At 38.4% G+C, this 12,980-nt stretch overlaps 2 protein-coding genes across 2 annotated transcripts; both read left to right on the forward strand.

The window, feature by feature from the left end:
* Window positions 1-3,105: 3,105 nt before the first annotated feature.
* On the forward strand, window positions 3,106-8,823 carry LOC307156287 (putative C-type lectin domain family 20 member A; the record flags this gene model as incomplete). Its single annotated transcript, XM_079867581.1, has 4 exons — window positions 3,106-3,421; window positions 5,694-6,032; window positions 7,412-7,500; window positions 8,638-8,823. 4 exons carry the CDS (start codon window positions 3,106-3,108, stop codon window positions 8,758-8,760), a joined length of 867 nt encoding a protein of 288 aa, XP_079723707.1. The 3' UTR covers window positions 8,761-8,823.
* Window positions 8,824-10,042: 1,219 nt separating this feature from the next.
* Window positions 10,043-12,344, forward strand: LOC307156288 (cerebellin-1-like; the record flags this gene model as incomplete). Its single annotated transcript, XM_079867582.1, has 3 exons — window positions 10,043-10,553; window positions 11,919-12,038; window positions 12,201-12,344. Exons 1-3 carry the CDS (start codon window positions 10,287-10,289, stop codon window positions 12,342-12,344), a joined length of 531 nt encoding a protein of 176 aa, XP_079723708.1. The 5' UTR covers window positions 10,043-10,286.
* Between the last annotated feature and the right edge of the window lie 636 nt (window positions 12,345-12,980).

Consider the following 12,980-nt stretch of genomic DNA (forward strand, 5'->3'; position numbering starts at 1 on the left):
CGCTTAAAGAAGATTAAAGAAAATAGTCCAATGCCGTGGTACAACGAGCACACTCAGGCCCTTAAGAGAGCAGCCAGAAAAATGGAGCGCAACTGGAAGAAAACAAAACTAGAGGTATTTCGCATTTCATGGAAGGAGAGCTCAATTACTTACAGAGAGGCTTTAAAAGCGGCTAGATCTGCTTATTTTTCAACCCTATTAGAAGAAAATAAACATAATCCTAGGTATTTATTTGAAACGGTGGCTAAACTAACGAAAAATAAAGCTTCAAGCCCAGAAGTTTCCAAGCAACACACCAGTAATGATTTTATGAACTTCTTCACTTATAAGATTGATAATATCAGGGACAAAATTATAACTATGCAACCGTCTACTACAGTATCGCATCAGGCAGTGCATTGTAGCCTCCCTGAGGAAAAATTGGATTCATTCGTTACTATAGGAGAGGAAGAATTTACTAAACTCATTAAATCATCTAAATCGACAACATGTATGTTAGACCCTATACCAACTAAGCTACTGAAAGAGATGCTTCCAGAGGTCCTAGATCCTCTTCTTAATATCATTAATTCATCTTTGTCTCTAGGATACGTACCAAAAAACTTTAAGCTGGCTATGATTAAACCGCTTGTTAAAAAAACGCAACTTGATCCTACAGAATTAGTCAATTACAGGCCGATCTCGAATCTACCTTTTCTGTCAAAGATATTAGAAAAGGCAGTATCCTCACAACTGTGTTCCTTTCTTGAAAGAAATGATATCTGCGAGGATTTCCAGTCAGGATTTAGACCGTACCATAGTACCGAGACAGCTCTCATTAGAGTCACAAATGATTTGCTCTTATCATCCGATCGTGGTTGTATCTCTCTATTAGTGTTACTCGATCTTAGTGCTGCGTTTGACACCATTGACCACAACGTTCTTTTAAATAGATTAGAACATTATGTTGGCATTACGGGAAATGCACTAGCATGGTTTAAATCATACTTATCTGACCGTTATCAGTTTGTAGCAGTAAATGATGAGATGTCTCATCGATCACAAGTTCAGTATGGCGTACCACAAGGCTCAGTACTAGGACCGTTGCTGTTCACTCTGTACATGCTACCATTAGGAGATATCATTAGGAAACATGGAATTAGCTTTCACTGTTATGCTGACGATACTCAGCTGTATATTTCTTCAAAACCTAACGAAACTTATCAATTCATAAAATTAACGGAATGCATAGCAGATATAAAAAATTGGATGACTCGTAATTTCCTACTTCTAAATTCTGAAAAAACAGAGTTTCTAATTATTGGACAAAAAACTTCCTCACGTAATAACCTAGAATACTGTCTAACACTTGATGGCTGTTCTGTTAAGTCTTCGTCGTCGGTTAGGAACCTGGGTGTGCTCTTTGATACCAATCTTTCATTTGAAAGTCACGTGTCTAGTATCTGTAAAACTGCATTTTTCCATCTTAAAAATATATCTAAATTACGCCATATGCTCTCATTGACAAATGCGGAACAATTAGTTCATGCGTTCATGACCTCAAGGCTAGATTATTGCAATGCTCTACTGGGTGGTTGCCCTGCACGTTTAATAAACAAACTACAGCTAGTTCAAAACGCAGCAGCTCGAGTTCTTACCAGAACCAGGAAGTATGACCATATTAGCCCGGTTCTGTCAAAACTGCATTGGCTCCCTATTAAACATCGCATAAATTTTAAAATATTGCTGATTACTTACAAAGCACTAAATGGTTTAGCTCCGCAGTACTTGAGTGAGCTCTTAACACATTATAGTCCTTCACGTCTATTGCGATCTCAAAATTCCGGCCAGTTGATAATACCTAGAATATCTAAATCGACTGCTGGCGGTAGATCCTTTTCCTATTTAGCACCAAAACTCTGGAACAGTCTTCCTACCATTGTCCGGGAAGCAGACACACTCTGTCAGTTCAAAGCCAGATTAAAGACACATCTCTTTGACCTAGCATTCACATAATACATTATAGACTTCTATAATTTAATGTTAGGCTGCATAGATTAGGTCAGCCGGAACCGGGAACACTTCCCATAAATCCTGATGTACTCGTTACATCATGAGAAGAATGGCATCTACGCTAATTTTAGTGTCTGTGTTTATCCCGAGGTTTTCCTGCAGCCTGCCGGATCCGGGCCGTATCCAGATCTGACGAAGGACCTTCGCCTGGACCCGATGACAACGCAGTGCTGAAGTGCCAACTAGTCTCTCCCTATGGAGGATCCCTCTACCACTCTACAGATAAGGCGTTGTCGGGAAATTCGTTTCGCGTTCCTACCCCAAAGCAACAAAATAAAATAAAATTCTTTATCAAAATTTATAAGGAAAGACAAGTACTTTGTTTAGGCTTGGCTTGTAGGGAATTCCAAACCTGCGTATTTTCAAACGCACATAACTATTGAACCCACTCTAAATGCGCATGTGAACGCCATCAGCGTTTCTCACAGGTTCGCGTTTAAAGTCTGTGTAGAGAGAATGGTGTCGTCTTAGCGGCCCCTAATTTAATAACAAATGATCGTTGCGACGGAAGCAAATCAATCAAAACTAACTTTAGATGGAAAATAACTTAACTCTGCTATAAAGCCAAAACAATCTCTGTTACCTTAAATTATACGCTTATCTCTGTGAAGCTGCTTTGAAACAATCTACGTTGTTAAAAGCGCTATATAAATGAAGATGACTTGACTTGACTTGACTTGCAGAGCTTTTACATTCACAAACGGCTCTATTACACACTGTATGAAAGGGAATATATCCCGAAAGCATAATAGGAGCACATTAAAATCAAGATGTCTTATTAAACAATCTCAAATATTTTAGCACTGCTTTACAAAAGAAATTCTACAGTGACTGTAATTTCTTAAACGAACACCAAAATCAAAGACAAAAAGAACTTGTTCAACAATGATAAAAAATAAAAATAAAAAAATCCCGCCAAATAGAAACAAATACATTGAGTGGAACCTTTAAGAAAATAATATCTAAAAAGCTTGAAATGAGTGTATTCTGTCGACAGGATTCCTCTCACTAACTCTGTGTGATCCACACGATTATGTTCTGATCCGCGAGTCGATGCCGTGGGGAAAAGCTCAAAATTACTGCAGGGAAAACCACATCGACCTGGCCACGGTTCAGAGCAATGAAGACTGGACCACTCTGCAAGAAGTCTCGGATGAAGAAAGGTTTTCTTCATTTTCCTGGATTGGACTCTACGATGACATCAACAGCTGGCGTTGGTCTTATCAAGACGAGAGTGTAGTGTTTCAGTACTGGTTTTCTGGCCAGCCGGATAACTACGGTGGGCACGAGGAGTGTGCCGCAATATATTACCCTGGATACTGGAGGGATTACGACTGCGATCTCACTAGATATTTCGTGTGTAGTGACGGTGAGAAGCATTATTTATTGATGCTCATTATTTTCAGTTTATGCATTTATTACATATCCATCTATTTATTTATGTAGCAGATGCTTTTATCCAAAGCAACTTTCAAATGAGGAATACGGAATGCATGAAGACATTAATATAATGACATTAGGGGTGGAAAATATAAGTAAAAATGTATATCACAATTAGGCAGGATCATGGATTTTGTGCAAACGATTAATTGACATATTAAAGATTTAATTCTGCTAGAGTTTAAGCCAATACATTATTTATTTACTCGGAATCGTATACAATATAATAATAAAATCAGCCCATATGATGTATAATTAATTAATTATAATATACTATAATATAATATAATATAATATAATATAATATAATATAATATAATGCAACAATACAATACAATTTAATGTAATAATATTTAATATAATGCAGTCTTATTAAACCAACAAACCTTTATAACAGTGTTTTTTTTTTTGTTTTTTTTGGCAAAATGTGGAATAACCACAATCAGATGATTAATCAATAATCGTGACAGGCCTAATCATGGTATTATTCAACATTTTTTAAATAATGATAAAGGTATAAATTAGGGATGCACCGATATGAAAATTTTGGCACAGACCGAAAACCGATAATTCTTTATTTGAAAGCCGATAATCGATATATTGGCCGATAAAGCAAACTTTTTATTTAATTTTTTTTTTGCCTGATTACAAAAACAAAAGTCTCACCATTAAAAGCCACATCCCAAACACACAATTATAAAGTTAAAAATATAATTTTTTGCAGCCGATATAACAGACCTGCACTACTTTACTGTATTTTCTACTTTATGTGCTCTTTAAGTTATTCCAATCATATTTCAAGCGATTCAAACCCATCATGTTGAACAGTGCGCATCTGAAGAGTCTCAGCTGAAGGAAATAATACATTATTTACCGGCTTTAATATATCGGCCACATTTTTTTATCGGGCCGATAACGATAACATTAAAAATGAACATATATCGGCCGATACCGATATGGTGGCAGATATATCCTGCATCCCTAGTATAAAGTAAAGTTGAACAAAATTGCTTTATTTTGAAAGGAAAGAGTAACTTGAAGTTCAGATGTTGATCAGATTGGGCGTTTGTGTTCATGTGTGCAACAACTCAATAGAAGGATGTGCGCAATCATATTTAGACTGCGATTACATTCACAAATTGGGTAAATGTGATCTTTAACGTCGTGGCGCTGGAGATTCAGCATTGCAGTTTTACATATTTGTATGGTTTATGGTTTTATCCAGTATTTCACCCACCCCTAAATTACATTGTCTTACATTTAAATAATACTACATTTATATAATCAGTTAATAACACAATGACCTCTCAACTGGAACTCTAGTCTATATCAGACTTATTATTTTATTAGGGATGCACGATATATCGGCCACCCTATCGGTATCGGGCGATATATGTTCATTTTTAATGGGAAGAAAATAAGAAAATGTGGCCGATATATTAAAGCTGATAAATAATGTATTATTTCCTTCAGCTGAGACTCTTCAGATGCGCACTGTTTGAATTGCTTGAAATATGATTGGACTGACATCAGAAAAGAAAAAATACAATCAAGTAGTGCAACATTTAAGCCTGTCATATCGGCTACATAAAATTATCATGAGAACTTTATAATTGTGTGTTTGGGACATGGCTTTTAATGGTGAGACTTTTGTTTTTGTAATCAGACTCTCAAAAATTATATAAAAATTTAGATTTAGATTTATCGGCCAATATATCGGTTATCGGCTTTCAGATATAAAGAATTATCGGTTGTTGGCCAAAACTTTCATATTGGCGCATCCCTAAATTTTATACTTTAAAAATTCTCAAAATAGACATAAAAGTCAAAATAGGAGATTACAGGGATTGTTCCCCCAAAAATACAAAATACAGTCTTTCGTGAAACACACAAAAAAAAAAATGTATACAGGTTTGTACACAAAAAAATTTGGTGGTAAGATTTACAAGTTTAACTCAGAAATTGCTAGTAAATTTCACAAATAATTATAAAGAAATGCCAAGTAACACATTAAAATAAACATGACACTTTGAAGTAGAATAAATAAAACAGTTTTCTTGTAAAACACTTATTTACACCTTTGAACTATCCCTTTATACTCTCATTTTATCCATGCTGGGTCAATGTAAACTATGGAAATATAATTGAAAAACTGATTTTAAAAACTAGCTTGTCATGCCTCTCGACTCTGTTTTTCACAGAAAGAACCAACGCAACAAAGAAACTGGTTTTAGTCACAACTGTAAAGACGTGGCTTGACGCTCAGAAGTATTGCAGAGAGCATTACACAGACCTGGCCACTGTTAGCAGTCTAGAGGACAACAATCAGATCGTCAGCTTGATAAATGGGTTCGAGCCCTGGATCGGACTGTACCGGGACTCGTGGAAGTGGTCAGATCAGGCCAACCTTACTTCCTCAACCCAACTCACTGCTCAGAGACTCAGCGGGGCGGGACTAAACTGTGCCGGTGTATATTATTATAGTAATTCTATTAACAATTACTATTGCACTGGACTGTATTACTTCTACTGCAGCACTGGTAAGTCCTTTACTTTCCTTCTTTTCGTTGTTTGTTGACAAAAACTCAACATGACTGTTCATTTAATAAGGGTTTCCCAAACTGGCGGTTCATGAGAGAACTGTGAAAAGCTAATAATTAATTAAATCATAAAAATTGTCTTTTGCCAAGTATTCTGATTATTTTTTTAATTCGGTAACATACGGTAATGTCTCTACTGTGCGACAGAGATTCGCGTGGTTATGACGCAATCGTTAGCCTACTTTTACAAAAACTGTGGTAACACTTTATTTTACGGTGTCCGTGTTACAGAGTAATTACTTAATTAATTACTTAGTAATAGACGTTGTAATAACATGTAACAAAATGTAATTAACATGTAACTAAGTTATGGAACAGCCTGTACTTACAGATTGTAATTACGCACATGTAATAGGCAGCTACTGTTACACATGTGTAACAAGCCGAGTTGGATACATGCGTGTAAGGTATGTATACACAAAGTACACTTAAGTACAATCTAGATACACTTTATTTTACGTAGCTTATCCCTGTGTAATATTATGTAATTGCAATGTAATTAGGAAACTACTGCATGCATTTAAGCTGTGAACTAGTGAGTTAAAATCAAACTAAGGCAGAGATGGATAAGGTATGTATACACAAAGTACACTTAAGTACATTCTTGATACACTTTATTTTACGTAGCTTATACCTGTGTAACATTCCGTAATTTTAATGTAATTAAGAAGCTACTGCATGTGCGTAATTACAATCTGTAAGTACAGGCTGTTCCATAAATTAGTTACATGTTAAGTACATTTTGTTACATGTTATTACAACGTCTACTACTAAGTAATTAACTAAGTAATTACTCTGTAACACGGACACCAAAAAATAAAGTGTTACCAAAACGGCTTCTACGGGGCCATAACATAAGATACAAGGTAATGGAGCCTTTTATACATTGTTGTATTTCTTTAGAAATAAATAATGGACAAACTGAGTCTTTAAACGCCTCAGATGTAAAGTTATTCGCTGTCAAAGTGATGCCACAATGAATGGGAGTCAATGGGATGCTAACAGCAGGGGATGGTCTGCTAATCAATGGCGGCGCCCGGGGAAGCTTCAGTGTTTTCTGAAAGATTGCCCCCTTGGTTCTAGCAGACCAATCACAGCGCTTTACACACAGTCTACGGTGTAGCTACAGCGCGAGTTCGACGCAGAAGTATAAAATGGGCTTCAGGCTTGTGCTGTGTATTATAAGCTATTGTAAAAACAAAAATGCACAACATGATTAAACATTTAGGTGAGATAATTGTATATATTTTTGAAAAATGTCAAAAGTCCAAGACAAGAAGTTTGGGGGTCCCTGATATGATAGGTGTGTTGTCCTGCAGTGAAGAGAAAGCAGCAGGTGATCCGAGTGCAGGTCAAAGCCAGTGAGAATGCGGACGACGCTACACTGAGTGCACTCGTCTTAAACAAGGTGGGTTTATAACACTCAACAGACTCAAACTAACCCTCTGGGGCTCTTCACTCATTTTTGACGTTTCTTCTTCTTTTTTTCTTCTTCATTGGAATGGTACGAAACTTGGTAAAGGTTTTGGCACTTGCTGTGTGAACACACACACACACACACACACACACACACACACAATCATGGCCATGATTCGAAAAGGTTTAAATGGTCCCGAAAAAAACAGTCACACTTGTGCTCCTCGCGGTCAGAAATGAGCGCATTGGAAATGAATCCAGTAGTGGGAGAATAGTGGAAGTCTCAGCCGAACACAGTCTCACTGAAAGCTCATTTTTGGAGATATCAAACTTGTTTAGATTTATAGCTTTGATTCTCTCACAGGTTTAGAGTAAAACATGTTTTTGAAAATATATATTTCATATAGAAATTTAAAATAGTATTTTTGCACATTTTTCATAACAATAAACATATTATTTTTTTTAAGTTCACTTTTTAAAACTTTTGTTCACTTCAGCAATAATCTGCCGAGTGTCGTCTTTGAGAAGAGATCAAACTTCAGTCTGTCGTTCTGAAGAGTTCAAGATTCACCACAGTTTGAGTTGTAAATGTAATTTTCAGATCTATATGCTCAAAAAGTGAATAAATGGATTATAAATACAGCATAAATATAATTCAGCATAAATTATAATATAATACCATAAAATCCCTTAAAAATACTAAATATTAAATAAAAAATATTATCAAACTAAAATATAATTCATTCATTATATTTAAAAAAAAAATATATATATATATATATATCTGTAATTTTTGACCAACACGCGAAGAGCTCCAGTAATGTATTAAAATTCTGTGCTGGCTTGATGATTTCCATTCATGTCTGACAGTAATGAGCGTCTAATGAGAATCATCACACATGTATTATTTATTAAGAGCTTTTGCCACATTTGATTTTGGTGACGAATGTGTTCAGATTTGGAAGCATTTGTTCAATGAGTTGGTCAGTCCTTCGCGTCATGACATATTGTGTGTGTTTTGAGCTTCGCCAGTTTCTGCACTTTTGGCAAGATTTGTAAAGTATGAGATGATAATTTTGAGGAGAAATACATCACACTTGTTTAATGAAAGCCTGTTTTTGTGGTTTAGTTACAGCAGACGCTGGGCGATCAGGACGTCACACTTACATGGAGGAAACAACCGAACGGAGAAATCTTCCAGAAGAAAAAGACCATTCGGAAAGCCAGTAATGCCAGTGCTCCAGTTTGCTGAAGTCCTGTTCTTCATGGAGTGAAACTTCTCAAACCAATGCTTCATTTCATTCTTAGTTACAGATATCTGAATTAAACTAGATGAATTACAACTTACAAGTAATTAGTCAAAAATACATTTACATCTATTCATTTAGCATTTCTTCATTTAGCAGACAGATATGAGATAACAAATGTAAACACTGTAAAATCGAATAAATAAAGGCCTTTGGGACGATATAAAAAACTGCATCAGATCTTCTCACAATAACATGAAGATATGAATATGAAAAATATATTTAGAAACCCCCAAGAACTTTAAAGTTTTGCGAGCTGATGCAAAGTTTCAGAGCGAACGCAAATAATTTTTCTTCCCATCTCATTTTATTTTGACCATCATCATGTCCCATAGTTTATAAGTCCTTTGCATTTGTTCTCTGATTCAGATACAGATGCATTTGTATTTACAATAACAAGAGAGATTACGCCACAATGTTGATTCACAAATGTAAGTGGTTTGATGGTTCTGACACAGTGACTGTTTCCACAATTACTCCATAGCCTACACATTAGTGCTGATTATCGAAGGTAAGAATGAGAAAAAATATATTAAGAACTCCTAGAACTAAAAAAATGAGCAAGTTAACGGAAAATTTTAATTTTTCTTCTCATCTTTTTTAACCATCATCATGTCCCATAGTTTACCTATAAATAGCTTAGATTTATAGCCTCCAGCCATCAGATCATCCATGAAGAATACTGGCACTGAAGAACTACTCACATTATGACCAGAACAATATTCCCACACGAGTAACTCGTAGTTTATGCTTCAACTGCTTAGAGAGGGAAAAACTTTTTATTAAATCTGCTGTGTATGGAAGCTTATTTCCACCACAGAATTCTATGTACGACGTATGTATATAAATATATATATTACAAAACAATAAATATAGAACAATCCTATGGCTCTGTGCTTCTGGTTATTATTGGAGATATTTGTAAAACTGGCCATACATCAACAGCGGACTGTAAGCACTCCATCATTTATGAAGCCACATTAAATAATAGCGACAGAAGACATGGGCTACACACTTAAGTGCACTTTCTATCACAATAATAACGTGTTCTCCTCATACTATTACCTGATATTTCCTTGATCTCGAGAAGCCTTGAATCTCTGACAGATGCTATATTGATATTTAAAGGGCTGAGTATATGGACAATGGTCTCCTCAAGAGGGACGTCTTGTCCAGATGGCGAGTGTGTGTGTGTGTGTGTGTGTGTGTGTGTGTGTGTGTGTGTGTGTGTGTGTGTGTTGTGGTGAAACAGTCACATATGCAGTATATCTCACAACACACAGAAACGCTGAAGTGCGAAATAATCCAATATCTCGAGTAACCGCACACAATCAGACCCGCTCTGCGCTGATCTCTGGACTCGGGTTCATTAGAGTCGAGATTAGATTAGCATTAGTTTTGGACCGACAAAGGAGAAGGTGAAACACACCTCATTATATTGAAACACTGGAGTGTATCTGAATCCTCCAGGATGGTTGTCTCGCGGGTCTCACTGCTCGCTGGGCTCCTGTGTGTGACGGGCTTCAGGGTCCGGGGCCAGAACGACACTGAGCCCATCGTGCTGGAGGGAAAGTGTTTAGTGGTGTGTGACTCCACTCCGACCACAGAGCCGGCCGGGAACGCTCTGGGAATGTCGGTGCGTTCGGGAAGCGGACGGGTCGCATTCTCAGCCGTCAGGAACAACAACCACGAGCCCTCGGAGATGAGCAACCGCACCATGACCATTTACTTCGACCAGGTAGAGTCTGTGATTGATGCTTTAGCCGTTTTATCAGCAGTGCATTTAACTGTAGTTACTAGGGATGTAAAAATTACTGGTAGTTCGGTACTGAGTCAATACTAAAGCTAGTAAACCATTAGTTTTAGTTATTGTATTTTTTAACTGTAGTTACTAGGGATGTAAAAATTACTGGTAGTTCGGTACTAAGTTAATACTAAAGATAGTTAACCATTAGTATTCATTGTATTTTTTAATAGTAGTTACTAGGGATGTAAAAATTACCCGTACTTTGATATTAAGTCAATACTAAAGATAGTAATTAGGGCTGCACGATTAATTTCCATGCAATCGCACTAAAACCGATTTGGCTTATCGCGATTTTGAAATCGAGCAAAGGCTGTGATTATTTGTAATGCGCAGCTTGACATTGTCAGCTTGTCACACTGAGAGTTGGAGTCACTTATAACATGCATTTGAAAAAGCCACTGTATACTTCGACCAGGTGTAATTAGGGTGACCAGATGAGATTGTCTGAAATTCGGGACGGGGGGGAGGGGGGGGGGGGGGTTGTTTGGGGAGGTTTTGAGGTAGTTCTACTATGATATTAGACTACATAGCCAATAAAATTAATTTTCAAACCTGAACCAAACATATTTTTATTCAAAGATCAACAGTTGTCATTAATATTTAGTCTGCCACAAAAAACAACCACATTAAAATCATGAACTCAAACGTCATTGTGACCAAAAAAAAAAAAAAAAAAACTGTTGAGTGCGTAAATCAGACATTTCAGGCGATAGTCTAACGCTAATAAGCCTTATGCCAAAATTATTATTATAATGAAATTGTCGGTCATTAAATAAGAAAACGAAATAATTGTGTAGATGATTTGCTTTAACCCAACATCAGCCATTAGGCCGAAGTTTTTTTTTGCACACAGTGCCGCGACCAATCAATCACTCCTTTACTGGCTGCCTGCACATTCACTGTACTCGCGGCTGCGACAACTCGCGCTCGCTTATCAATGGCAATGCATTTTAATTCGCGCCTACGTTATCTTTGTAGAACTTAAAAAAAAAAAGGGGGGAAAAAGATGCTGCAGCCAATTAGCAGCCGGCGGGGGCTGGCTGCAGGACGACTCAACCTCCACGGACAGTTTTTAATGTTTTATAAGACAATAACTACTCAAGAATTTGCTTTAGTATAATTTTCGGGACAATTAGGGCCGGATTCGGGATTCGGGACAACAGCTTAGATTTCGGGACTGTCCCGAATTTTTCGGGACGTCTGGTCACCCTAGGTGTAATGAATATGAGATTGATGCTTTAGCCGTTTTATCAGCAGTGCATGAAGCAACACGCGTGTTTTTGTGTCCTGTCGATGGTTCTGGTGAATGTCGGGAGTCATTTCGATCCGGCACGGAGTGTTTTCCTGGCTCCCAGAAAAGGAGTGTACAGCTTCAGTTTCAATGTGGTCAAAGTCTACAACAGACAAACTATACAGGTGAATCATTCAACATTTAACATTTCACGTCACTCGTGAAGAATTTCATGAGAAACTTCAGTTCCCTTTCAGTCGGGTAACGCTCGACTTAGTCGATCATATACCGACTGTATGGGATAACGCCTAGTGAGCCCGATCACTCTGATCACTCTTAAAATCAAGCAAACAAGCTTCACTACCCTCACTACCCTCGATGGAGGTGCGGATAAGGGTTACGAGGCGATCCCCCAGAGGAGCGGTCTGTTGCGATGCAACTGTGTCCAGCGACCACTACCTCCTGGAAGGAAACCCTCGTCTCCCTTCTAAGGCCTGTAATTTCTCGTCTGCTTTGGCAGGCAGAGCTTACAAGGCCTGTGGGCAGGCCGCATCTTCGCTGCATGCCATGGCATTGCTTCAGGTCCACCAGGCCCAGGCACTCATGGACATGCACGAGAGTAGTGCAGATCGTGAACTCATGGGTGAGCTCCGCACTGCAACCGATTTGGCCCTCCGGGGTACAAAGGTTGCAGCTAGCGATCGGTCTGGCAATGTCCACCTTGGTGGTCCAGGAGCGCCATCTCTGGCTCAACCTGGCGGATATGAGGGAAGCGGACAAGATTCGGTTCCCGGACTCCCCCATTTCCCAGGTTGGGTTATTCGGTGACGCGGTGGAGAACTTTGGCCAACAGTTCTCCACTGTACAGAAGCAGATGGAGGCCATCCGGCACATCCTTCCCCGACGCCCTGCTGCTGCCTCCACCTGGCCGTCGGGGGTAGATCCTCCGCCTGCCCGTCGCCGAGGGCGTCCCCCTGCGACCGCCTCTTCTCCCGCTGAGCACGTGTGGCAGCCTTCACCCGGGGCTCAGCATGGATCCAGACGCAGGCGTAGCGCCCCGCCCACCTCAGGTGCTGCCAAGTCAGATGGTAAGCACAAGCGCAAGCGCTAGTGAGGTGGGCTGCCCT

This window comes from Squalius cephalus (genome assembly GCF_949319135.1).
Source record: "Squalius cephalus genome assembly, chromosome: 3".
In the NCBI taxonomy this organism is placed as follows: Eukaryota; Metazoa; Chordata; class Actinopteri; order Cypriniformes; family Leuciscidae; genus Squalius; species Squalius cephalus.